Here is a 27,891-nt window from a genome sequence, read left to right on the forward strand (position 1 = left end):
CTTTTTCTGCAAATTCTTTATTGTCCTCTCCCCATGCTACATGTTTTTCCCACCGAACCATGGTGCGGTTCGCGTAGCTGGGTGAGAAGGACACGCCCATCGATGTCCCGCAGATCTGGGCATAAATTTGGTGATTGAATAAAAATATGTTAGTCCTCAAACATAGATCAATCATTGTCAATAGCATTTGTGAATGTTTCAACTTATTCATATCACGTTGTTGTAGAAAGTAGCGAACTGCTCTAAGCTCTATTTCTTGACTGATGGATGTGTATAAGGATACCACATCAATGGTGATTAGTTTGTACCCCTCGTCCCATCCAATGCCAGCTAGAATTCGCAAAAAATCACCTGTATCCTTTATATAAGAACTTAGACTAGGTACCATTGGGGCTAAGAAATGGTCCACGTAGGTTGAGACATTTTCATATAATGACCCACAACTGGAAATTATCGGACGTCCTGGCGGCTTGTCCAGACTTTTATGTATCTTTGGAAGAAAATATATGGTAGGTACAATGGGTCTTTCATTTTTCAAGAACGTTCTTTCACCATCATTTAGCCGGCCCTCCTTGTGCCATGTATCCAGATATTGGTTCAGCTCCAAGGTTAACTCATTTATGGGGTTCTTTTCCAATTTCAAATAGTGATTTTTTTCGTTCAATTGTCGGTATGCTTCCTCCATGTATTGTTGCTTTTCCATAATCACTATGTTGCCCCCCTTGTCAGCTGGTTTTATTTTCAAATTCTTATTTTTCATAAGTTCCTTAAGTGCCCTGCGTTCTTGCAAAGTGATATTTTCTCTTTTGGTATTTTTGATCTTTTCCACTTTCTCTAATTATTCAATCACCAGGTCATGGAATGTGTCCATCCTGTTACCTGGTGATAGTGCCGGACAGAATTTAGATTTAGGCTTGAAGTCTGTGCGGCAATGTCCTCCTGTGTTGAGTTCTAATTCCTCTTGTATCCTTTCATTTGAAGAATTAGGTTTTAAAGCTCACTACATGTCCCAGAATGCACTGGGTTGGGTAATAGGGAATAATTATAAATAATAGACATTGAAAAAACACTTAGACACTGTTAAGAAGACCAGCAGGTCTAAACGCGTCGGTGGTGATGGTGATTTATATGACTGCAATTAAAAGAGTATAACAACTCTCCTGGAGTATGGCATTACAGTTGCTGTCAGCTGTTTAGACTATTTCAGACCCCCAAAGCTACTAGAATGACTTGACTGTCAGGTAGTAGTAATTTTTTATGCATATTCAATAAATGAACAAATGTGGTTGTACGCATCTCTAAATGGGACAAATAGCTCCACCATATGGCAGACCCCCATATGTGGCAGTGTTAAACATTAAAAGTGGTGCTGCCAATCACTGGAAACCACCAGCTCAAATTAAGCATTGTTTCCATGTTGAGGGGAGACACTTTCCCCACTAATAGGAGATGAATCTCTGGTAGATCTGTGTTGTAACTTTACTGAGTTCTTTGCTGTAGTCTTCATGATCTGTATTCTTAGAAACCATCTTGACGGCCTAGCTTATGCATACCTGCAGTTTACTAATTTGAATAAACCTTTAAACTAAAAATATCGGTGGTTATTTTCACAAATGCTTTAATCTCGCTTTATGTACTTCCATGAGTTCATAAATGAGAGATGGGACCACCGGGGAGCACCAGTACACCACTCCCAATTTCACGTCAGCGCGGGCACAAGGGCAAAATGTCTAGGGTTCAGCACGTTGACGAGCGTTTCAACTGTGTTGACATGCGCTAAAACGTCAAGGTTATGCCTACACGTTGTTCTTCTATCCAGTGCACCTCGCTATAAGCCCTCAGTAAGGCCTACCCTTAACTGCAGAACCTCTCCCTTTCGCTCTACTGTATCTCGTGCCGTGGTGATTTGTATGTGGGTCCTTCTGTTCCAAGCACGAGCTCCCTCAGTAATCCTAGGGGACTCTGGTTTCAGTGCTTTCATTTTAAGCCGGACGAGCAGTGCGCGAAGAGAAAATTAGTTCAACGAACGGTTCAGTCCATTCCAGTTTCTCACTGAAGTGTAGAAGATCTAGCGGCGCTGACACTTGAACTTGGATAGTCAACAGGGTCTGACGACTGGATTGGCTAACGGTGATCACGTGGCCGCTTCTAAGCGGCACCGATTAGCTGGGCAAGCGTCGCTGTCACTAACCAGGCGGAAGAGGGGACAGGAGGGGGGGTTACCGAAATTAGCCGCTCTGATTGGCTAGAAGGTGTCACCTGCTCATCAGAGCCGGAGAGTGGAAGGATAGGAATGAAAACAGTGCGCGGGCATGGCGATTCGCTGCGATGCGTCACGTGCGTTCACAGCTGATCCCGGCTCCTGGCTTTGCTCAGAGGCAGGCTTTTCCCGGGTGGAGGAGCACGAGCAGGGACCCCAGAAGATTCCTCTGCCATGGCCACCCCTCAAAGCTTGGAACAGTCCTTTCCAGTAGAGGTCCAACACGACCGCCGGAGGAGGCAGTTTTGTGTCCGACTCAACGGTGAGAACAAATGTTTTTGTGTAGTCTTTCCTCCGTTTGTCGCTACATCACCTATTCCCTTTCCTGCGCGCCTTCTCTTGTCCTTAGCCTGACCCTTCTTGTTACTTTTCCTGCCTCCTTGCTACCGGTGTATCTTAAAGTGATACTCTGTATCTTCTGAAGTGACATTTCACTCTGCTTGAGTTGTCGCTTCTGCTCCCGCGTGTCTACAAATCAGCCTCTCTTTTAAAGCCCTTGTCTCTTCTCCTAACCCCTACTTTTCAGCTCTGTTTTTCTATCCGTCTTCTTCCATCCTTTTACCATGTCCCAAATTCTGTTTTTACCTGTTGCCATATTTGTCTCATTTTCCGTGTTTTGTAACTATTTCTTCACCTGGTTTCATATCTATCCCTTTCTGCGGCTCCATACCGTTCTGTCGGTTGCCTCCTTCCCTTATTCCACCTTGTATACCCCCCTTTTCTTTACCCCTAATCTCTGACACACTGTTCACCTACTCTCTTGTCGTTTCCGCTGATTGACCCCTGTCGTTTCCACTGATTTGCACGTTCACGTCGGTTAACCCGACACCCCTTCTCCAGCCCCTTCACTTGGACCCTCTCCCCTCTTGTGTATTCTCCTAGGTCTCTCTCCGGCGTTTCTTCTTCCCCCTGTTGCATCTTCTCTTGATTCCCTCGTTGTCCCTTTTTTTGACAGTTTTCCAGACTTTCTCTTCTGATTTTCTTTTTCATGTTTTATTTTCTAATTGTCATCTGACCCACCGTTCCTCTTCTTACCGCAGCTGCGCTCCCAGCTACTCTGATCCTCGTTGTCTATTTTTTTTTTTTTTTGTTTCTTGCTGTTTCTTCCCTCGAGCCTGGCCTCCTCCTCGTCTCTTCCCCTGACCGCTTCATTACTACTTCCTTTAACTTCCCGTCACTTTCTCTTCGTCTTGCCTCATCTCTATTTGTGGCCCCGTCCATTGCTTCTTCCCCTTGTAACGTTCCCCTTTTTGTCTTATCCTCTGATGTTTGTTCCCTGACATCGCCCATCACACCTTTATGCATTGTCTGTTTTATTGTTCTCGACTTCAGTTTTTTCCTATTAACTCTTTTTAGTCTCCTTTCCCTTACACTTGACAATTAACCGTAACATGCTCTCTTCGGCTCCCCTTCTCCCGTCCCCATTCCTGTACACCCCGTGCTTGATCCACTGTATTTGTGTATAGAGCAGTGTGGCTTGCCCTGCCAGTTCTGTCCTCCAGCCATGCACAGCCCATCGTTTTAACTGATGGGGCGCGTAATCGACTGGTCTCCTTTCCGTCATTCTTTCAATATTCCGTTTCATGGTACAGTGTGAGATTTCCTGCTAGCACCCAAGAGCGAGAATGTCAGCGAATGCAAATATGTGCAGAGTAGAAAGACTCCACTGCTGGAAACAGCTGCCGGCTCAGCTGGTCGCCTCGCTTTGGTGAATTCTCTCAGCCAGGGGGAAGGGTTGGCAGGGCTGTGGTGCTGCACACTTTATGTTCAGGAGCCCTGTCCTTGGAACAGCTATTAATAGGCTGAGGTTTGGACTCAGCAGTTTGGAGGCTTCTAGTGCACAATGTATGCCAAATAAATGTAGCCGCTCGCCCAGGCCGTCGTCTTTCGGCGATAATTGCCCAACTGTTTACTCTGTGGATTCTCCGTGACGCCATTCTCCTTTCTTCCAGACCTAGAGTGCTGGCAAGTAGCCCCGTGTCATGTTTATCACTTCCAGTCGTTTCTGCCGCTTCAGCCATGAGCACTTTTATATCCCACGACTTTGACTTTGAGTACCGCTCTAAATAACAGTAACGTACGTTTGTTTATTGACAGTAATCTCATCATAAACTACTTTTCAGCAATGTACATCCAAACATCTTATTTACAAAAATATTACAAAGCATTGAAAAACATTAACCACATAGTAATTCCTATATATCATAACTACTTCTAACTTACCGTCTGTACATTCTGCCTTTTGCACCCTAAAGAGAGGGTTATGTTTTGCTTTCTTTTCACCTCTGCATGTTAATCAAAAATGTTAGTTTTGCCTTTACTACTCCTGCATGTCTTGTAGAAGGTGTACTTTTTCCAATAGCTTGTACTATCCACCCTGACATTTACCCAAAACGTTTGCTGCGCTTCTGGAAGCTGAAGTATCATTAAATATATGTGTGGACCCTGCCCAAAATAACGTTGCACATATTTAACAGGTGAACGTTTAAAATGTTGTCCTTCCAATCAGCTGCCGAAGACTATCTATTGCCTCAGCAACCCAGACCATAAAGGAAATCTCTAAAGAAACCATGCCTTCAAATTGGCCTAAAGAGGAACACAAAGTTCTCATTTTGGACAGGTTTTTATATCTAACAAATAGGTACAATAAGCATTTTAGAATGTTCGTTTGTTTTGAAGTTGGCTTGGGTTTTGAGATCTATTGCGAGATGATTAATCGGATGTCCTCTTAGCAACTCGGTACAACAAATGATGGCTCCTACCAGGAAACACTATGGCCATCGATCTGACTTTCGCTAGATTCCAAATAAGGTAATCACACAACCTTAAGTCCTTACATAGTGGGGTTTTTAGATTAAACTATTTTTGGTGTCTTATCAATACACATGTATTCCTCACTTAAATATCATTGGTGCTGTGATTTCCCCACGGCCTCTTAGGACAGAAGAGTCAAAGCCAGCTTAATATAAAATGTGTCTGTCCCTTTCTGGAAACAAATTTGTGATTTTGGGTGAAACATCTGTCAGAATTAACTATCTTTCATGCACACCTCTAGCATTAAACAAGATCAACGGCGTGGCAGTAGAATGTCATACTGTAGGGTCCGCTGTGGAGCCCATACATCTGACGATGTGAAGAGCACAAAGGAAGAACCTACAAAGCATTAAGGTATTGGCACAACCCAGGGGTAAGTGATCGGGTAGTACTAGATACTGTAGTACCTGCCAATAAAATGGGGGAAAAGGAAGCCACAATTGAAGTAAATGAGCGACAACAGAAGGAAAGTCTTTAAAACAAAAAAGCCCTAAACGAGAAGCAGGAGAGGTTTTTAGTCTAAGAGTTATTTGGAGATCAAGTGGAAAGCAACGAAGGCAATATGCACCTGCTTGCAATTTTTAGGGGAAAAACACCGGCACCCCAAGTGCAGCTCCTCGTAAAAGATCCACTTGCCGAGTCCATCTCGCAACCATTATTAAAATGCACAAGCTATTGTCTCGCAATTACAACAGCTATTGGCTTTGGCAATGTGGGTTTGTCATGTTGTCTAATAGAGTGGCTGCTGTTCAGTGCATGGTAGTGACGTGGTGAGTTGTAGTGTGGATTGGGGGAGTAGGGTGTCGTAGATTGGAGGAAAGTAGAGTTCAGTGGCAGAAAGTGACGTGGAGTGACATAGGGTGGAGTGGACTGAGGTAGTGGGATGAATTGGAGTAGAGTGCAGTGAATTAAATGGAGTGGGAAGGATTGGGTTGTGGTGAGGTTGATTGGGGTGGATTGCACTGAGGTGAGGTAGATTGGGTTGGGGTAGGGTGGGTGGATTTGAATGGGGTGAGGCAAGATGGGGTGGATTGGAGTTGGGGAGTGGAATGGATTTGAGTAGGGTGGATTGTGGTGGGCTGGGTTGGATTGGCATTAGGTGGATTGGATTGATGTGGGGTGGATTTTGTTAAGGTGGTTTGGGGTGGATTAAGGTGGACTGTGTTGGGCTGGAGTTGGGGGGGTTAAGGTGAATTGGACTGGAGTGGGGGACTGAACGGGGTGGATTGGATTTGGAATGGATTGGGGTAGGGTAGATTGGAGTGGGGGTGAATTGGAATAGAGCGAGGTGAGGTGGATTGGGGTGGATTGGATTGGGTGGAGTAAAATGGATTGGATGGTGTAAAGTGGATCGAGATGTGGGAGATTGGACTGAAGTGGGATGCATTGGATTGCAATAGGGTAGATGAGCTTTTTATGGAGTAGTGGATTGGAGTGGGGTGGATCAAGGTGGTGTGGGGGAACTGGATTGGACTGGGTTGGATTACAGTGGATTGGATTGGAGTGGGATGGACTGGGTGAGGTGTAAGGATTGGAGTGGGTGGATAGGAATGGGGTGAGTTGGACTGGAATGTGGTGTTTTGGGTTGGAGTGTGGTAGATTGGAGTGTGGGGTATGTTGGATTGGTGTGGGGTGGATTATGGTGAATTGCAGTGGGATGAGGTGGACTGAATTGGAGTGGGGTGGTCTAGAGTGGGGCGTACTGGAGTGGGCATGATTGTTTTGTTTTGGGTTGGAGTGGGGCAGGTTGTTTTGGGTTGGAGTCGGGCAGCCTGCAGTGAGGCAGATTGTAATGGATCGAAGGGGGGCAGATTATTATGGATCAAACGGGGGGGTGGAGGCAGTAAACTGTAATGGATTGGAATGGGGCATATTGGAGTGGGGCAGATTGGAGTGGGGAAGATCAAGGTGAGGTGGACTGGATTGGAGTAGGTGGGTCGGAGTGGGGGCAGGCTGTTGTGGATTGTGGTGGGGCAGGCTGTTGTGGATTGGGGTGGGGCGGATTGGAGTGGGGCATATCCGGGTGAGGTGGACTGGATTAGAGTAGGTGGGTCGGGGTGGGGGCAGGCCGTTGTGGATTGTGGTGGGGCAGGCTGTTGTGGATTGCGGAGGGGGCAAGCTGTTTCGGAATGGGGCTAATTGTTTTGGAATGCTGAATTGGAGTTTGACAGATTGTTTTGGATGGAAGGGGGCAGAATGGAGTGTGGTGGATTGGAGTGAATTGTTTTGGAGTGGGGCAGATTGTTTTTGATTGGAGTGGGGGAGATTGGTTGGATTGGAGTAGGGTAGATTGAAGTGGGGCACATTGTTTTGGGTTTGGGTTGGCAGGGTTGTTTTGAACTGGAGTGTGGCAGATTGTTTGGGATCGGAGTGGGGCGGATTGAGGCATACTGCACAAAGGTTTAACCCTTCAACCGGGGACCTCTCGGACGACCGCCAATCTCTGGTCCCTCAAAGATGTTAGCGTGGAAATTGACCGCACAGACCCTCTGCTACTCTTTGACCAGACCCAGCAACTATGGCCCTTGAATGGAAATCAGTGCTGGTCCCGCTGAAGGGGGATGTGACCCAATCTGGTGTGCCATAAATTGGGTTCAGGATAGTACTCTTTATTGTGTGGGCGGGCAGGGCGAATTATGTTGGTGAGGGGGTGAGGAGTCTCCAGGGTTGTTTTGGTCCTTCTACCTCTCCCAGAATGGACTTTTCCCCAGCCTGATACAACTTGTTCCCCCACCTATACGGGCCTCAACCTGAATATCTTCCCATATTTCATAAACTGTTGTTATGAAGTAGCCATGTTTGTTTTCTTTGCAGAAATTATGGGCTTCTTTGTCTCAGACACGTTACCTGGTCATCTCTAGGCTACATATGCAACGCATTAGTGAGTCAGCATTCGTTTGTTCTCCGTTGGTGATGTGCACTCCCACCGCTCATTAGCCCCTACTTGCTACCATGTCCCTCCCTTATACCTCATGGGTCTTAAGATCATTAGCCTTGATGTAAGGGGACTTAAAAACCCTACCAAAAGGTTGGCTGTCTTTTTCCTCCTCGAACGCTGCAGAGGCGATATCTGTCTCCTTCAGGCGACACTCTTGATCCTGAAAGCTGTCCATTGAAAGCAATCCCCTGGTTTCACCAACAGCTTTGGTCCTCTTGTCCTGCAAAGAAATGGGTTTTAAGGGTAACATTTTGTCGATCCTGACGAATATCAAAGGGCGTCTCTTGGCGGTTTGCCTTCAGTTGGGCTCTCTCTCCTTTTCATTGATGAATGTATATGCCCCCGAACGAAGGCCAGGAGGCCTTAACAATCTCCATGGCATATATGCTTCGGACCCCTGATGCAACTATCCTGGTTGGGGGAGAATTTGAATGAATTAGTCATGGTCACGAACATTGACCGATCCGGTCAACACTTTGGCCAGTCCGGGGCCTTTTATACCTCAGGCCTCAGCTGGCTCTTTGACTGTGGATTACATGATGTGTGGCACAGACTCTTTCCATCTGCCAGAGACCACACTTACTATTTGGCCTTGCATAAAACATATGCACGTAGTGACTACTTCCTCGCTACTACACCCCTGCTGGAACTAGTTACTGTTGTTTCCATAGACCCACGCTCCCTCTCGGACCATGCACCATTGCATCTCTCAGTTAGCGGGCCTCAAAAAATATACTAGCCCACTTGCTATGGTGAGTTATATTTTATCAGGTCGAGCTATTTTTCGTCCTACTTGCCCCTTCTGGTGAGTTGACAAAGAACAGGTTTTCTGTTCATTCAGAAAGTGGAGGAGCAATAAAGATGCCTTCAAATCTTATTTTTGCCATATTTACTCTGTGTTCAGAGACCGAGGTCAAAAGTCAGTTTGTATTACAATTAATTTTCCTTCTCCCTGCAGAGTTCCAGGATTTTGTCAGGTTTTTCATAACACACAACATTTAAATAGCTAAGTCAACTGTACAAACATTTCCAAAATATATTTCATTAGTTTTGAAAACGCATTGTTTGTACTTCTCGGAGATTAAAAAAATATTTAAGTAGGCCGAAAATAAATCAGAACAATTTACTTGGTTATGTGCAAAGAATAAATATGTTTTCTGAATCCCGATTTTCACAGATTGTTAATACATTATAGAGTTCTATCTGTAAAGCTGGAACTTAGTGGGAAGGGTTTTGGACACTTCTTGGAAATATTCTGTTTGTAAATGACAGTGTGCAACCACATCATGCTTTAGTTATATATAGTTTAAAAGTGAGTGTTTAAAGATAAACTGAGAAACACTCCTGCCATGATGGCAATGCTATTAATAAACTAAGGAGAAAGTAATGGATCATGTCCTCCTTATATGTGGGCTAGTTCTTTTTATACATGAAGCAAACGTTTAGTCTATTTAATCAAAGAAGATCTTTCGTACAGCAGAAATGGTAAGATCACATATTTGAAGGTACTCTCATATGTGCCAATGAAGAAAAAGGAAACTCTGTAAACTAAAATATTTGACTAGTATCTTTCAATTTTGAGACCCCTTTACGGGTCAAATACATTTAAATTATGGTCGAGTAGCTTATTCAAGTTACTCGACCTGCAGGTCTAGTAAAATTTTTAGGATTTTTCGAGGCCTGATTAGACCTGCCCGCCAATCAACTCCCCTTGGTGGTTGCGCGACAACCTGCTACAGTCCCAGGCTCATGTTGGATCTATTAAGACCCTAATAGCATCTTATTTGCAAATCAGTGGTTTGGGAGAGTCTTCTCTGGTGGCTGTTTGGGAAGCGCAGAAACTGGTGGCCTGTATGGAGCTCATAATGATATCACAGAGAAGAACTGGCGCCGCAGAGACAAGCGTGTGACCCTAGAGAAGTCAGTTGCTGACTTGGAAGCCACCCATAAGTGTACTGGATCTCACTGGGTATGGAGGGATCTTGAAAAGAGCGGGCTCCTTCTTGAACGCTATGACCAGGATAGGGCTGAATATGCAAATATGCGCCTTAAACATAAGTTCCACCTGAGCAGCAATTGGTGCGGGTGGATGCCAGCACACCGCCTGCAAAAAAATCCATTCAGGTTTATTTATTTGAAATGTAAATATGGGTCCCTCCCAACCTTCACCCCAGGAAGACACATCCGTAGGCAGATGAATGCAGATGTGACTGAGTATCCTGTGTTGTGGGTGTCTGAAGGGAATGCACAAGGGGAACGGTCACCTAGCCCAAGCCAGACATGTATTGGAGGTAGGATGTAGGCACAGAGAGCAGAGAGTGCAGAGAAATGTCCACTTTCTAAAAGTGGCATTTCTACAATAGTAATAATAAATCCAACTTTACCATTAAAGTGGATTGTTTTATTACCATCCCAATGGTACTAAACATGAGGCAGCTACTCCTCTCAGGTCAGGAATTTCCGCTTCAGGATATTATAAGGAATTCCCAATGCTGGCCTATGAGAGGGGTATGTCTCACGGTAATGAAAAATGACTTTTAGGCATTTTTCATTACTAGGACATGAAAAATGTAAAGTTACATGTTCTGCCTTTTGCTTACTTGGCAGCCTATGGGCTACCTAAGGGGTGCCTTGTATTTAAGAAAAGGGGAGCTTGGGGCTTGGCAAGGGGTTTTAGATGCCAAGTCGGGTGGCAGTGAGACTGCACCCTCAGGGCTCTGCAGTGGCAGACCTTAGACAGGTTTCAGGGCTACTGGAGTGAGTGGCACAATCAGTGCTTCAGGTCTCACTTGTAGCATTTAATTTACAGGCCTCGGGTATATGGAATACTGCTCTGCAAGGGACTTACAAGTAAATTAAGTATGCCAATTGTGGATACACCAATGTTACCATGTTTTAGGGGAGAAGCACATGCATTTTAGCACTGATCAGCAGTGGTAAAGTGCTCAGAGAACTAAGGCCATCAAAAAGATACAGCAAAATAGGAGGTAAAGGAAAAAAGTCTGGGGTAAGACCATGCTAATAATGCCGGGTTTAACAAGTATCGTATGTTTGTGGAGTTTTTAATATCCATCCTCCTGAAAACATAGAGGACGAAGCATGACGGGAAAAGAAGGAGACTTGGGGCATCGCTTTCTTTGCCTGATATTGCCTTTTCTGTTCCTCTAAGCCTATGCAGTAAGGGGAGAACCTTCCCTGACTTCCTCTCAGATTTAAATTTAAGCTTTTTGAAACATCAAATCATTTCTGATAGCCCTGCGGCTCCTACATTTCAAAGCAATAAGATATGTAGTATAATCAACTACATTCTGTTCCCAAATAACCAATGGGAATTGGTGATGGACATTCAAGTAATCCAGTGGCCCAGGAATGATCACGATCCTCTGTGTTTCAAGTGTGTAATTGTGACACTGTCTGAGAATTCCCCGAATTATATCACTAGTATCACCCCAAACAACAGTAGAAGAGTAGTAGAATGGAACGCAACGATTTACTCTGCAGACGGATATACTGATGGCGACTGTAGGTGAATTCCTGGTGAATATTCAAGCTGCTGGAAATAAAGATCATAACATGGTACTAGATAGATATGTAAATAACTTTATTCAGTTCATTCAAAACAATAAAAGTACAGTGTCTATAAAACCATTTAAAATCACAAAAATACATCAGAATTGAATCAAAACTATTCTGCAAAAATCTATATAATACAATCCCTTCGCCAGTTTACAGGAAAGGTTACTGTTTGCAGTTGAGGTAATATTTGTGTCCATATGTTAATGCTGTTTGAACTTGTATTTATGGTTCATTAATGCAAAGCTTTTATTAAGGTGGGCATTCTAAATATATGTTGCAAGGCCACGCTGCACTACTAACAGTGTTTCCATTAAAATAATGCTTACACACACATTTGAAAAGTTTAACACTATGAGGCTATGTATAATGCTCCTAGAGTGCTCTCTGATTAGATGCAGAAGCATGGAAGCAAGATTGATGATTCTTGGCTTTCAAAATAAAATGTTCAGAGAAAAAATGCAAGCAGGGAAAACTTTTTTCTAAATTGCTGTGAAATTTTGGGTACTATTTCTTTGAAGCATCATTCGGTAAAATGTGTTGATGCGTGCTAGAATTTCCCAAAAATATTCATAATGGAAAAAGCAGTGTAACCATTCTCACCAAGATTATGGGAAACATGATAATAAACAAGCCCAGCAAAACCAATTAATCTGACATTGGTGGTCAGTCTTTTGGTTTTGTCAATGCGTGTCTTGTTTTGACATGGCTTTTGTAAAACTTTATTGTTGTGGAAGCTGCCAGGCCCTCACCATTGTAACAAACATTAGCAAAAAGCAAAAAAATAAATTGGTCTCAAAAAGCACACATTGCCCCATGGTGTGTCTTTGCATTAGTGGCTTTAATGAATTCACAATAATTTGCAGAAGTAGACCAGGAAATCGTACCCTCAAAAACATTTGTGAACTGTATTTTAGCATGAGCCAGTTATGTATGTGTACATTTGTTCATGTGTAAGTCTATTGAGCATTTACACGTTCACTTTCCCTCTAATTACTTTTTTCCCCACCCTGGAACTTAACTTCTGCTCTTGCTAGCAGTAAATTTCATCCTTTCTCAGTATGGGAAAAATATTAGAGAAGAGCTGGTAAAAATCTATAAAATACACAATTTAGGTTTTCCCAGTTTCAAAGGCATTCCAGCCCAGAGCCGGCAGCTGGGAACTATTTATTTTTGGAACATCCGACGTACACAAATTCTACTAAGGGACAAGATTATATATTATTTTTATATATATATATATATATACACCAAATAACAATGGGGCAAAAATGCATCCTTGACATACTCCCCCATACATACTTATTTCCCTCATGACCTCTCCATTCATTCCAAACCGCACCCTGGCCTTTGTGTTAGTATATAAGGCCATTATCACATGCAGTAAATGTTGGTCCAAACCCATCTGTAAGAGCAATTACCACAGTTGAGACTGATTTGACCCAGTCGAACGCCTTTGAGAGGTCCATAAAATCTAAATAAATAACAGACTCTTTCACTACCGTATATTTACCTAGGATTAGTTTCAGATTTAGGCACTGTTCGACTGTACCAATATCCGCCTGAAAGCCATACTGACAGACTTTTAATATGCTATTCTCTTGCACCCATTCTATTACCTTATTATAAATGGCTCTACTTAAATTATTTGCCAGTATATCAATTAACGATATTGGGCAGTAACATTCTGGTTTAGACTGATCGCCCTAATTAAATAGAGGAACAATTACCGAATTTGTCTAGGAGGGCGTAATACTATCACTGCTTAAATTAAAAACATTTGCCAACAATGGTGCCCATAGCTCCACCTTACATTTTATTAAGTCAATTGACACGCCTTCAGGTCCTGTGTATTCCCCCCCCCCCCCCCCCCCCCTTTCCCACTTTGTTGTATTGCAATTGCTACCTCTTAAACTGATATTTCTATCCACAAACAAGGGACATTTGAAACGGGCCTAAAGCTTGATTCTCCATGGGCTTGATAAATTGACACAAAATGGACCTCCCAATCTTCCCCGCTTATGTGTTATGCACAGTAGTCCAGAACATTTTACAAGACTAGGCCAAATCCACCTATCTTTCCCAGTGGGAGGAAATTATTTCATTCCACCTCGCCTCAGTTTTCTACTGCTTCTGCAGGGGCGCTACAATAAAACTATCTCTCGGGTAGGTACTAAGGGCCTTGCACAGCAATGGCGACTGAACCACAGTGGGACATGCAAAGGAGGCCTGTGGGGTTCATAAAGCTACTGATAAACCCTTAAACACAAATTGGTAAAACTTTTAACTACTATCCCACCACCCCCCCCTCATTGGAGGGACTCAAAGAATAAAACCACAATCCCATTAACTACCAGGCCTAAATGGTTCAGGGGATCCGTTAGGTTCCAACAGAGCCTGTGATTATCTGTAGATGCTGCTAGGTTGCCAAGGCTTGCAATGATCTTAACCGTCTCCTTTTCTGGGACATCCAAGATTAATTCAAGTGGGTTATGAACCCCATAGAGAATATTAACCACACCCCCAGCCAGTAATTTAACTAAGATACAGGAGAAAAAAAAAATCTATTCTAGAAGCAGAAACCATCCCCCTCTACGTAGGCTTACTTATTACCTAGCCCCACAAGGTCCAATGTATCATGCAGGACATGCCTAACAAGGTGGTTTAGCAGCTCTGCCCCTCTTGAGCCCGTGCTAGTCTCCAATCACCCCTGTCTCCACTGTCAAAATGTTTGCACTTAGACCTCCTGCTAGACACAGGTAAAACTGATGACCACTGGAGACCTTTATTGTACAATTTTTGAAATACACTTAGACAGACCCAAAATACAGTTATTCAGCAGCATGTCTATAAAATCATTATTAAAGAAGTTGACAAGACATAAAATAGCCCCCTTGATCATGATCATCTGACACTCCCTACAGGAGGATCTATCCTCAGATGCCTGCCCCCCCAAAAATAAACTGACCTAAATTGACAGCCCCCCAGAAGCTTTATCAGAGTGGGATGGGATAGCTGGAACATTAAACACTGTTACCCTCAAAGACTATAGGGCTTACTTCCCAAGTCTCTTGGAAAAGCAATATATTATAATTGTTAGAAACTGAATCTTTGGTTGGCAGTCATATTACCACCTGTCCAAGCAAGGACCCTCACTCTAGTCAGGGTGAAGGAGAATCAAACTCCGCTAATCCCCGCTCACCCCCTGGTAGCTTGGCATGAGCAGGCAGGCTTAACTTCAGAAGCAATGTGTAAAGTATGCGTACCAACACACACAGTAACTCAGTGAAAACACTACAAAATGACACAAAATAGATAATATTTATCTAAACAAAACAAGACCAAAACGAGAACAAATCTGACACATAAAAGACAAGCTATTAATTTTTAAAGATTAAACTCAAAAATAGCACTTAGAAACACAAAATGGTGATAACGCAGCATTGTGACAGTCGTTCCCATCAATCAGACGTCCATGGCGCTGGGTACAGAGTCACTCAGACTCCCAGGTACAGTACCTTAGTAAAATGTGAAAACAAACCAGTGTGCGAAGTCTGGGATCGCGGCGTCGCTGGATCCGAAGGCTTGGGTGCTGTGGGGCGAAGGAGCGGAGTCGTCCCGAAGAGGCGTCAGGTCCTTGCTGCGGAGCGGTGGAGGCGAGGCGGCGTTGGTGCGAAGCGTTGAATCTGTGCACTTTGGGCTGAGCCGATATCCGGCATTCACGACATGGTGCTGCAACTTCCACGGAGTCGTGCACTTCGGTGGGGCTGCAGCGATGTTGGGCCTGTGAGGATCGTTGCACTCCAGCGAGGACCGCGGATTCGGTTGCAGGTGGCGTCGCAGGATTTGGCAGTGGAGACGGTCATGAGTCGTCCGAAGTTGATTTTCACCATCTTCTCCTTTCAAGGGATTCTTCTCAAGCAGAAATATACCACAAAGTCCAGTCTTTGTCCCCTTTCACAGGCAGAAGCAGCAACTGCAGGATAGCCCAACAAGCACAGTCGCAGGCAGGGGCAGCACTTCTCCTTAGCTCTTCAGCTCTTCTCCTTGGCGGAGGTTCCTCTTGATTCCAGAAGTGATCTAATTCTCAGGGATTTTTGGGTCCTCTTCTTTACTCCTTTCTCCCTTTGAAGTATGCCTAAAGTCTCTCTTGTTTGTAAGATCCTGCCTTGCCCAGGGCAGGCCCCAGACACACACCAGGGGGTTGGAGACTGCATTGTGTGAAGGCCGGTACAGCCCTTTCGGGTGTAAGCGACCACTCCTCCCCTCCCTCCTAGCACAGTTGGCTCATCAGGATATGCAGGCTACACCACAGCCCCCTCTGTGTCACTGTCTAGAGAGAGGTGCAAACAGCCCAACTGCCAAACTGACTCAGAGAGGGAATCTACAAACAGGCAGAATCACAGAATGGTTTAAGCAAGAAAATGCCTACTTTCTAAAAGTGGCATTTTCAAACATGCAATCTAAAAACCAACTTCACTAATAGATGTATTTTTAAATTGTGAGTTCAGAGACCCTGAGCTGTATGTATATGTGTGTGTGTGTATGTGTGTGTGTGTGTGTATGTATGTATGTATGTATGTGTATGTGTGTATATATATATATATATATATATATATATATAGGCAGCCCCCATGTTAACCTATGAGAGAGATAGGCCTTGCAACAGTGAAAAGTATGTTTGGCAGTATTTCACTGTTAGGACATGTAGAACACATCAGCACATGTTCCACCTTTGACATACACTGCACCCCGCCCGTGGGGGCTACTTAGGGGTGCATTACATGCATAAAAAGGAAAGGTTTAGGCCTGGCAAGTCGAATTGGCAGTTTAAAACTGCACACACAGACACTGCAGTGGCAGGTCTGAGCCATGTTTAAAGGGCTGCTAATGTGGGTGGCACAGCCAGTGCTGCAGGCCCACTAGTAGCATTTGATTTACAGGCCCTGGGTACCTCTAGTGCACTGTACTAGGGACTTACTAGTAAATCAAATATGCCAATCACGGATAAACCAATCAACAATACAATTTACACAGAGAGCATATGCACTTTAGCACTGGTTAACAGTGGGAAAGTGCCCAGAGTCCTAAAGCCAACAACAAGTCAGTAAAAATAGGAGAAAGGAGGCAAAAAGATTGGAGATGACCCTGCAAAAGGGAAAAAGTCCAACATGACCCCCCACCAGCCTAAAGCCACGGGAGACCAATCAGTACCTTGGTGGACTTCCCTGATTGGGGCAATAGAACAGGGACCCAGGCCCACAACAACAGGGGCATGTTCCAGTTCTAATCCTTCCTGACTCCAGTTGGATCCCACCGTCCATACTCTCACGGTCCACTAAGTTAACCCATACGGAACCCTTCTCATCTGTAGATACCATCTCTGCAGTACCTAACCTTACTTTGCTCACAGATTTAACCCTGGGACAGATAGTACCACCATGGCCAACACTGTGGTGTGCCCACTACCCCTGGGGTGTGACTCTTGCCCCTCTTCCCCCCCACCCCAGGGGCAACTCTGTCCACCAGGACAGCAATCCTCAGTGTCCACTGACAGCTGTCAGGTATGAACCAGGCCCCAGGCCTCTAAATGCTCTTTAACCACTGTGACTGCGGAGAATGGGGGGGCGGTAGCCCCAGGTGTCTGGTACCCTTTGACCACTCTCCCTTTCACCAGGTCAGGGATGACAGCCTGACACTGCTCGTCCCCTCTGGGGCTCTGTACGCTCCCTCTAGGAGCGGCACCCCCAGAATCCAGAATTGTCAGGGAGGCTTAAGGAAGCAGTCCTGCACAATCCTCCCACCAGTGCATGGATGTTAACGTGCAAGTAGTCTTCCAAACTGGGGTCTGTACCTTCAGGTTGAACCAGGGGCGAGGCTTCCCTACCCTCCTTCTGGGATATTGCACCCCCCTCCAGAATCCAGCCAGGTAGGGGCACTGTTAGCAGTAGCCCCTCCCTCCAGGTTGAGGGGGAGGGCACCCTGAACCTGGCTCTTCAACCCAGGGTCTGTACCCTTGGATTGAACTGGGGTTAGGGGTGAGTCTCTCTCTGTCCTGCCCCTACTCTGAGTTCTGCACCCCCCCCCCCACCATGGAGAGTAACCCTAGAAGACACCCTGGGGGGGGGGGGTGATTGGGCAAACCTCCCCCCCCCCCAATCAGGCCAAAGTTCACCCTCTGCACCTGAGCCTCCAGGCCAGAGTCTGTACCCTCAGACTGGACCATTGCCTGGCAACCCAGGACTTCCCAGGGAGCACACCTACCCCCCAAATCAGGTCAGAGCTTACCCCCCCTGAACCTGACCATCCAACCTAGAGTCACCACCCTCAGGCTGGACCACTGCCTGGCAAGCCATGACTTCCTGGGGAGCACGCCTACCCCCCACAAGGGAATCACCTTCCCTAAAGGGCGCATGAGAGTCTGGCTGGCGCTGGTCCCCTGACCTCTGCCCACCTGGCAGAGCCTGTTTCTCCCCTGCCCTCCCCCCCAGGCCAGAAATGGTATCACCAAGGTCATTCCTCGGGGGGCTCTGACCTCAGAGCTAACCCCTCACCCTCCAGGTTCTCCACTGGGGCCCTCAACTCCCTCTCAACCCTCAATCTGGACTTCTGCACCCCCTCACTAGGAGTGGTACTGCCAGACACCAGAACTGGTGGGATGCTGGCTACAGCTGCCCCCGCAGTTCTCCTGACACTATGGGGTCTCCCTCAGCAGATAGCCCTACGGTACAGACTAGGCCTCCCTCCTAACGTTCACTAGTGGAACCCTCTAGGACCTGGGACTAGATCTCGGGCACCCTGGGCTTCAGCCCACCGCCACCGCACCCCCCATTTCATCTCCTCTGAGACAGGGCATGGGGTCCCTCACCCATCCCACAACTCTGGGACCTACCTGGGACACTGCAATCCTTTCCCACCTCACCTGGTTGGGAAATACCGAAGTCACTCCCCTCAGGGACACCCCCCAAATGCCTCTTCAGACTCTCTGGTACTCACCCAGAGGTCTGCCTCCAGTGCAAGTTCCCTGGGGGTCAGAGAATTCACACTCCACCTGGTGTTAGTGTAGCTCTGGAAAACAGGGACTGGACATATGCTCTCCAGCAAATACATTACTCAGCCCCTCACATGAATTAACCAAACTACCCTTCACCCAACCATCCAGTGACTCAGCATTGGAAAAAGTACCCCCCCATCACCATCCCAAGACTGGTAAGACAGTACCTGACTGTCTCTAACACTCAACCCACCCTCTTCTGGGATGTCTCCAAACTCCATACCCAGGACCACCACCTGGAGTGAACTCTTCTCCCTGTCACTCACCTTGAGCCTGTTGAGTGTCCTTCCCATCACAAGGATTATGACCCCCCCCACCCCCATGCCGGTTCCCCAATCCACCTCAGGGACCCTGTGCATCACTGGAGCTACTTCATACCCCTGAACCTCCTGTGTGTGTCAACGCTGACCTTCAAGTTGGGCACCAAGTCTCTGGGCAGGTGAACTTCTTCATCTGCACTGAATATAAGATTTTTGCTGCCACCATCTGAACTAGACTACGCCCTCATGGCTTCCAGTTTCAGCTCTTCACAGCTCAGCTCGTGAGCTACAAACATTTCTCTTCCCAGGGCTAAGACTCTCTCCGCCTCAGCCCTCTCAAGCTCTTCATCTAGCTCTCTCAGCCTCTGTTCACAAGCTAGACTCCATTCCTCTCTCTCTCTCTCTCTGGTTCCCTTTCAGGGCCACTGCCCTCCTCATCAGAGTATTTCTCCTCATACTCAACTGTTATGGTTGCTTCTCAGCGTTTCATCGCTTGTAAAACAGGGCTGTCTCATGAACCCACCTTGGGGGCCTACTCTTCACAGCCAGCCCCCTTTCCTTGCAGAAAACATTTAGCTTCCTCACTGTGTAGTATTCCAGGTGCCGGAAGTTGACTTCCATTTGCAAAAGCCTGACTACCAAAAACCAGAGTCCAAAAATATCAACAATATATCCAGGAGGAAACCAGAGAAGAAAAAGGAAAACACAGTATGTGGTCACATAATGGTCTGCACTGAAAACAGTAGTGTACACTTAATCACTGTATGTCAAGTACAAATACAAGTCTAATCACAACCGCTGATCACCATTGTTAGAAATTGAGTCTTTAGTTGTCAGTCAGGTTACTCCCTGTCCAAGCAAGGACCCTCACTCTAGTCAGGGTAAAGGAGAATCACAGTCAACCCCGGCTCACCCCCTTGGTAGCTTGGCACAAGCAGGCAGGCTTAACTTCATAAGCAATGTGTAAAGTATTTGTACCAACACACACACTAACTTGATGAAAACAATACAAAATGACACAACATGGGTTTAGAAAAATAGATAATATTTACCTTAACACAACAAGAACAAAACAACCAAAAATCTGACATACACAAGTCAAGTTATGATTTTTTAAAGATTAAATTAAAAAATAGTGGTTAGTAACACAAAAGGCTTTGATAAGGTTATAACACGGTGTCGTGACATTCGTTCCCAACAATCCAACACCAACAGCACCGTGTAAAGTGTCATGCAGACCCCCAGGTACAGAACCTTAGTAAAACCTGAAAACAAGCCAGTGTGCGAAGTCTGGGATCGCAGTGTCGCTGGATCTGAGGTGGAGTCAGTCACAGTGCTGTGGGGAGAAGGAGCGGAGGCGTCACAAAGAGGCGTTGGGTCTTTGCAGCGGAGTGGTTGAGGTGAGGCAGCGTCGGTGTGAAGCGGGAAATCTGTGCACTTCGGGCAGAGTCGATATCTAGCATTCACGACGTGGTGCAGAAACTTTCACGGAGTCGCGGACTTCGGGCCTGCAGCAATGCCAGGCCTGTGAGGATTGTCGCACTCCAGCGAGGACCATGGATTCGGTTGCAGGCAGCACCACGGGATTCGGCAGCGGCGTCGGTCTACAGTCATCCGAAGTCAGTTTTCTTGGATTTTCACCAGCTTCTCCTTTCAAGAGCTCAGAGACTGGATAGGGCACCATTTCTCGGGGCATGAGTCTCATCAGAGAGTCCAGGTGCTGGTAGGGGAAGTCTTTGATGGCCCTGACACTTCAGAACAGGGGGCAAGTTCAGTCCAAGCCCTTGGAGATTCTTCTCACGCAGGAGTATACCACAAAGTCCAGTCTTTGTCCCCTTTCACAGGCAGAAGCAGCAACTGAAGGATAGCCCAACAAGCATAGTAATAGGAAGGAGCAGCACTTCTCCTGAGCTCTACAGCTCTTCTTGGCAGAGATTCCTCTTGATTCTAGAAGTGATCTGATTTTCAGGGGTTTAGGGTCCTTTTCTTATACGCCTTTCTGCCTTTGAAGTATGCCTACTTGAAAGGAAAGTCTCTCGTTTTGTAAGATCCTGCCTTGCCCAGGGCAGGCCCCCAGACACACCTTAGGGGGTTGGAGACTGCATTGTGTGAGGGCAGGCACAGCCCTTTCAGGTGTAAGTGACCACTCCTCCCCTCCCTCCTAGCACAGTCACAGAATAGTTTAAGCAAGAAAATGCCTACTTTCTAAAAGTGCCATTTTCATACACGCAATCTGAAAACCAACTTCACTAAAAGATGTATTTTTAAATTGTGAGTTCAGAGACCCTAAACTCCATATTTCTATCTGCTCCCAAAAGGAATCTGCGCTTTAATAATATTTAAAGGCACCCCCATATTAACCTATCAGAGAGATAGGCCTTGCAACATTGAAAACCGTATTTGGCAGCATTTCACTGTTAGGACATGTAAAACACATCAGTACGTGTCCCACCTTTGACATACACTGCACCCTGCCCACGGGGCTACCTAAGGCCTACCTTAGAGGGTGCCTTACATGCATAAAAAGGGAAGGTTTAGGCCTGGCAAGTGGGTACACCTGACAAGTCGAATTGGCAGTTTAAAATTGCACGCACAAACACTGCAGTGGCAGGTCTGAGCCATGTTTACAGGGCTGCTAATGTGGGTGGCACAACCAGTGCTGCAGGCCCACTAGTAGCATTTGATTTACAGATCCTGGGCACCTCTAGTGCACTGTACTAAGGACTTACTAGTAAATCAAATATGCCAATCATGGATAAACCAATCAACAATACAATTTACACAGACAGCATATGCACTTTAGCACTGGTTAACAGTGGTATAGTGGCCAGAGCCCTAAAGCCAGCAACAGGTCAGAAGAAAATAGGAGGCAAAAAGATTGGAGATGACCCTGCAAAGGGGAAAAAGTCCAACAATAACCCTCAGTGATCGCTTGCCAATCTGGGAGGGCCAACTTAGTTTGAATACCTGCCACATTCCAACTTAACATTAGTAGATGAGCATTTTTCCTATGAGTGGCATCTGTTCTAGAGGTACTCTTCCAAATTATGCCTTTCAATCAGCCCATAGTCTGCCTTCCTTGGTGGCAAAGCCCTCTGCATATGGGTACTAGAAAAACTATAGTGCTGTGTCAAGAGACTTGGAGAGTAATGTTTTTTCTCAACCCAGATAGCATAGTTGGCTAAGGTCCAGCATGCCAAATTTTGAGCACTTCCATAAAGGGGGGGATTCTAAAGTGGGAGTGAACCGGACAAAGATAGTATCTTCCCATTTAACCCATCATAGAACATTTTGCTGACTCCTCCTGCATAGATTGCTAAATGGATTTACATCATATTGACATGAAAGTACAACTTCACGCAGAGAGCATGCTTTTGTTGGTTTTGTGAAAATCTGTTCATAGTGTTTGAAAAAGATGCTATGGAATTGAAAGGGTTAACAATATGTCTCCTTAAAGTTGCGATTCAGTGTCTCTGTCAATGATATTTGAAGGTTTTGAAAAAATATGTTTGGCTGGTGAAGGTCTAGATTTAGTTTTTTCCACCATCTGGAAAAGTCTGTCTCAAACTTCATTTGTGAGTATTATGCTGCGGAAAAAATCATAGGGGCGAGACTTAGAGATGGACCAAGGTATAGAAAAAAAGACACTAATATCAGAAGCCAAATGCCTTCCGCAGGTGGCTTGTGAGTAGCAGCAGCACATGCAGCCTGTGGGCAACCCCGTGGGGATCGCCTGCCCCAGCAGGCTGGGCGCGGGATTTGCCCACCTGTAGATTTTGGGTGTGGGGCCCCACACAGGCCATTGCCTTTGACCAACTGAAATTCATCAGTTGTGGTATACATAAGTCTTTCATAGATAAGAATGGATGTGCAAACGTTTTTGCTGCAGACTTCTTCCATGAAGCTTTCCCACTTCAGCCTACTCCCATGCAATGTTTCCTGGGCTTTACAATCCCGTTTCCACCACATTGAGATGTAATATTCACTGAAATCAAACCTGATTAAGCTACAAAAGATAGGTACAGCTTTTCTTTCCAAATTAAGTTTTGTAGAGATTTTTCAGTGCACATTGGCAAATGTTTCCATAATTCCTCCATGCAAGTTTACATTTTGTAGTGGTTTTCTATGCACACTGGTATTTCGTAGCAGGAGGATACGCTTTTCTGTAAAGAATAAACCAAGCAAACCTTTTTTCTAAAATTAGAATAAATGCACAATTTTCGCCAAAGTCCTGACATTCATGAAACTGAGGGTGGCATACCAGTTGACAGTGAGTGAGCAGTTCATGAATACAAGGATATCTATTGCTTAGCAAAATGAAAACTACGGTTTTGTGAAAAAACATACTGTTGAGAATACTGACTTTTCGGACAAGTGTCGGAAAAACCAATCGGACTGAATTTAATGTAAAAACAGGTTTTCACATTAAATGTAAACATAGGTATTTCCAAGTGCTGTTAACGTGTTGCATACGCAAATTTTGTTAAGGCACTAAAGACGGCTCCTGTGGCTTTACAAATGCTAGGAAGAAAGAAGCAACAAAAGCACTGGGTTCAGTATAGAATTCATATGGGGTAAAGAATTGAAAGAAATAAACTGTGTGTTAATGCCATGTACTTATTTGTGTGCTGTTCTCATAGAGTAATTCTGGGGGAAAAAAGTTACAAAGGATTTGCTAGTCTTAATAAAATGGTTGGTTACTTCCGCTCCTGTGAGTTAAGTTTTTCAATCCGTCTATCTGAATTTCTGTTCTCCATTTACTGGCTCATTATGTGTCCTGTAGGCTTATGTTATAGTAAATCTACACACAGTAACTACTTATACCTCGAGATGCAGTATTTACCGAGAGTGGTTATTACCACAAGATTCTGAGTTCAACACTTAATAATGGGGAATAACACATACATACAGTTTGTCCCATCATACCAAAGTCAAAATGCAACCCATCCGAATTTTCCAGGTAAATCGTATGTTGGGGGAAAAACTCAGACATGGTAACGTGTGCACATCATGGAATCTTGATTATGATGCAAAATCCCAGTAGCACCTGAATAGGGATTGCGGTGGGGCGTGCTATGAGTCCTATAGATTGTTTGTTTTAATAACCGTGTTGGTGCGGTGTGTGTGTTGGTGGGGAAGGGGCTTGGTTTTAGGGATTTGTTGTGAAGTGCCCTACGCTAAATGGCTGCGGAGTGGCTTGTACTGTATGGTGTAGTGCTCATCATAACTGTGTCCGCTATGGTTCTGTGTGCAGTATAGTACGCGCACTGGATTGGGGGACTGGGAATCAGTCTCATGTGCTGCAGCAGTCATCCGTGGAAGTCGCTGGGAGACTGCAAGTGCTGCACACTGACTGATCAAGGCACAAGTAAAATTGCTGTCACTTGAAAAAATATAGCGCTCGAGTGCTACACGTGTTTCAGAAAACATCTACACATGCTGTACAAGCTTTTTGTTGGAGGCATTTGAAAGAAAATATCCCAAAGATTTCATGCTGATCAATCGAGGCAGTGCTTCTCCTTACCATACAAATATGTCCCGGCACCAGGATCTTTAAGTGTAACTTCCAGTTCTATTTTGAATATTACATGGTGAATTGCAAAATAAAGTGTGCATTGAACCGCAGGCTAGAATGCAGGCGCTGGGTCACTAGTAATGCATTAACTTGAGAAAGCCATCTCTGGCTGTCATTCCATTCTCCTCTTCTTTCTACTGTGCTTTCCAGCACAGATGTTCAGAACAGCCTGCTTGCACATTAATAGGAATAAAACCCTTACGAGAATCGGACTCCCCCGTGTGGACAGGAAACGTCAGTGATAGTTTTTTTGTAATAGCACAAATCTAGCCCAAGCGCATCGGAACGCTTTGCAACATAACCAGTCTTCGTTACATATTTTTTTAGACTTAAAGAGATGAAGTGTAATTCCCCTCCCCTTCCGAAAACGCCATGATGTTGACCTGAGGCTAGAATTCATACCAATATCTTCATGTTACAGGGTAAGCAGCTTTGGCCACTGCCGCACATCTCCTCCTTTGAGACTGATAGCCTGCCGCTTAAACCTTTCATCCCAAGGGGTCTTGAAAAGCTTGCACATAGCAGCTGTTGGCAGTGGGCAAAGCTCACTTGTCGAGAGTCTAACCCTTGAAGCAGACGGGCAGTAAAATATGCGAGAACACCATTTCCATGGTGCACTCCAGAACCACACTACCACATTTTTTAGTAAAATAATGTCAAATGGTTGTGTGTGTGTGTGTAAATGGTGCAAAACGCCATGCAAAATACGGGTAAAGGGAAGGTAGAAAGATTACACATTTTTAATGTTCTAAACTGATAATTACCCAACATTGTCGGTGTCTCTGAAGTCCCAGTAAAGTTACTTTCATGTTGGAATGTTTAAACTTAGTTTTTCATCTGCATAGACAATGGAGGGAGCCTCTCCAATTGATCAACCGGTTTTGGCATAAAACCTTCTTGAACTGGATCTCGTTACAGAAGATCTTTATGAACAGATATATTTAAAAAAAAAAAAAAATGTTTCCGGACATCATACAGCTTCTAATGCAGGGACAATTCTTACAGATTAAAGAGTTGATAAAACTGGAGAATTATCATTTTGTTCCATCAGTAGGTTTAGCCAGTATTTCAAGTAACAAAGTTAGAATTGGGTGCTGTGTAAGGACCTTTCTGATTTGGCTGCAAGCCAGAGATCATATTAGCTTTTGTATGATGTCCTCTCAGCCTTAGAGCTTCATTATAGCTCTCTACAATCAAAGACTCAGTTTCTCAGTCTTTCTTCATGGTGCTCCCCAGTATCTGCTTGCATTCCATCCAGGTGCCACTTTCAACATTCGCTAGTCCCCCCTACTAATCACAAGTTTTGTGACTCTTGCTTAAATTAAAAAATGTTAAAAAAAACTGCTTCTGCTAACACAAATGAAATTACACCTGTTCCGAACACCATCCCAAATAAATACCTTCAAATGTTCTCCTAGTAGCCTCTATGCATGCCCACTCTCCTCAGATGACAGATTTTACAGCTGCAGTAATCTCTTGATACTGTTGCACATATTCAGCATCACAGTGGTTGACCTATTCATCTTCACATTAGTCTTATTCTGTGGCACAAAAATGGGATTAAACTTTGGCTCAGTTGGGCCTTCTCTTTGGCTTGATTGGAGTCACTCTCCGGGGCTGTGTGTGAGCTGTGTTCATTTTCTGGCAAAAAAGTGATGATTTTCTGTCAGAGCTGGTCTAGTTTCTTGGCTGAGTTGGGCCTGTTGTCTGCCCAAACCTATTTCTACAGGCAGTCGTTTTTATTCTGTTGCATTGTAGGGCCACTTTATGGCAACGAAAGGTTAATCTTAGCTATGACTAGATTCCTTCTTTAGAGCAGTTTGGTTTATTCATAGTACAATTGGCTTTATACTCTCGTCCCACTGGCCCCGTTTTCTGGCACATTGGAGGTTCTTTGCGGGCTCAGTTCTCTTTCTCTTATCTAGAGGATGGGTTTGGTCTTCAGGGTGGGGATGATACATTTGTGACATAGGTAAAATTTGTGTTTCGAAACAGTTTTGTTTGAATCTTTGGCACCACTGGGCTTATTCCTTATTGTAACTTTGTACATTCTCCGCCACTGCTGAATGTATTCTGTTTCACAATGATGTTCACACTGGAGGACATGATTATTATAATGGTACATGGCAAAGTGATTATTGTGTCCAGTAGAACTTCTGTTAGATTCTCAGTGATGAATGGTTAGTGACAAGAGCATGGTCTTGCTATTCTTTCTGTCATTCTCATTTACAGCCTTTTCCTTAATTACTCCAAGGCAACTCTAGTCGAAGGCAAATTCTCATGACAAAAATCAGGTATGTGAAATTCCTATAAGCCGACTCCCAAGCCATATTGTTTGGGGTCAAGAGAGCAAGTTTTCATGTTTTTCTCCTTGGAACATGTAGACCCAACACCTGCAGCACACACCCTTTGGCTGCCGGTTTACTGTACCACTTTGACTCAGGGAATGGCATTGTCTGCAATTAAGGTAATATTTACGTCTAAATGTTCATGTTGTTTGAACTTCTATTTATGGTTCATTAATGAAAAGTCTGTATTATGATGGTGAGCGTTTGAAGAAAATGCTGTAGGTCGGACTGCACTGCTGACAGTGGTCCCAGTATAAAAATGTGTACACACGTTTGCAATGTTTAACAATATGATGCTATGTATAATGCTCCCAGAATTCTCTCTGACTAGATGCAAATATTTGCAGAAGCTTAAAAGCAAGATTGGTGAGTCTTTGCTTTCAAATTCAATGTTCACAAAAATGCAACTAGGAAAACCAACAGTGGCAAAAATAAATCATATTTTTGAGCTCAAAAAGAACACATTGCCACAGTATTTCCTGGCACAGAACAAAACTAATGTGTGTGCTGATATGCTCCTTGTGAAAGAGCAGAATGATCTCACTCACAGTAAAGACAGTATATTAATAGCTAGAGAGAGACAAATTCTAAAACAAAAGGTCTTGGTTAACTCAAGACGTTATTATGGGCCCAATTCTAAAATATAGTCTCAAAAGTGCACCCATGGTATATGCCTTTGCATTAGTGCAGATTTACAGCTTTTATGAAATCACAATTTACAGTAGCAGGCCAGGAAATCGTACTTCAAGAAAATATTTGTGAACCTCATTTTAGCACAAGCAAATGAGCATGTGTAGATTTCACTCATGAGAAAATCTGTTGAATGTTTACAAGTTCACTTGCCCTCCAACCACTTTTTCCCAGACATGGAATATATTTTAGTTCTGCCATTGTCAGGAGTACATTTCCAACCTTTCTCAGCATGGGAAAAGATTAGAATAGAGCTGGTGAAAACCCCTAAAACATGAAAGTTACTAGGTTTGCACAGACGGCACAGCACATTCCAAACATGGAACTATTGCTTAATGCTACCTCAAGCCCCAGTAGTTAGGTTTGCAGAACTTGCTAG

The 27,891-nt window shown here is 44.7% G+C and overlaps 1 protein-coding gene across 1 annotated transcript in view; it reads left to right on the top strand.

Annotated features, from left to right (window-relative positions):
* The first annotated feature begins 2,277 nt into the window (after window positions 1-2,277).
* Window positions 2,278-27,891, top strand: part of NATD1 (N-acetyltransferase domain containing 1) — a 46,733-nt gene continuing 21,119 nt past the window's right edge. The window contains exon 1 of the mRNA XM_069210038.1: window positions 2,278-2,522. Within this exon, the coding sequence (XP_069066139.1) occupies window positions 2,435-2,522 (88 nt within the window). The 5' untranslated portion in view covers window positions 2,278-2,434. The remainder of the gene's footprint in view (window positions 2,523-27,891) is intronic.

This window comes from Pleurodeles waltl, chromosome 10 (assembly GCF_031143425.1).
Source record: "Pleurodeles waltl isolate 20211129_DDA chromosome 10, aPleWal1.hap1.20221129, whole genome shotgun sequence".
NCBI classification, from domain to species: domain Eukaryota; kingdom Metazoa; phylum Chordata; class Amphibia; order Caudata; family Salamandridae; genus Pleurodeles; species Pleurodeles waltl.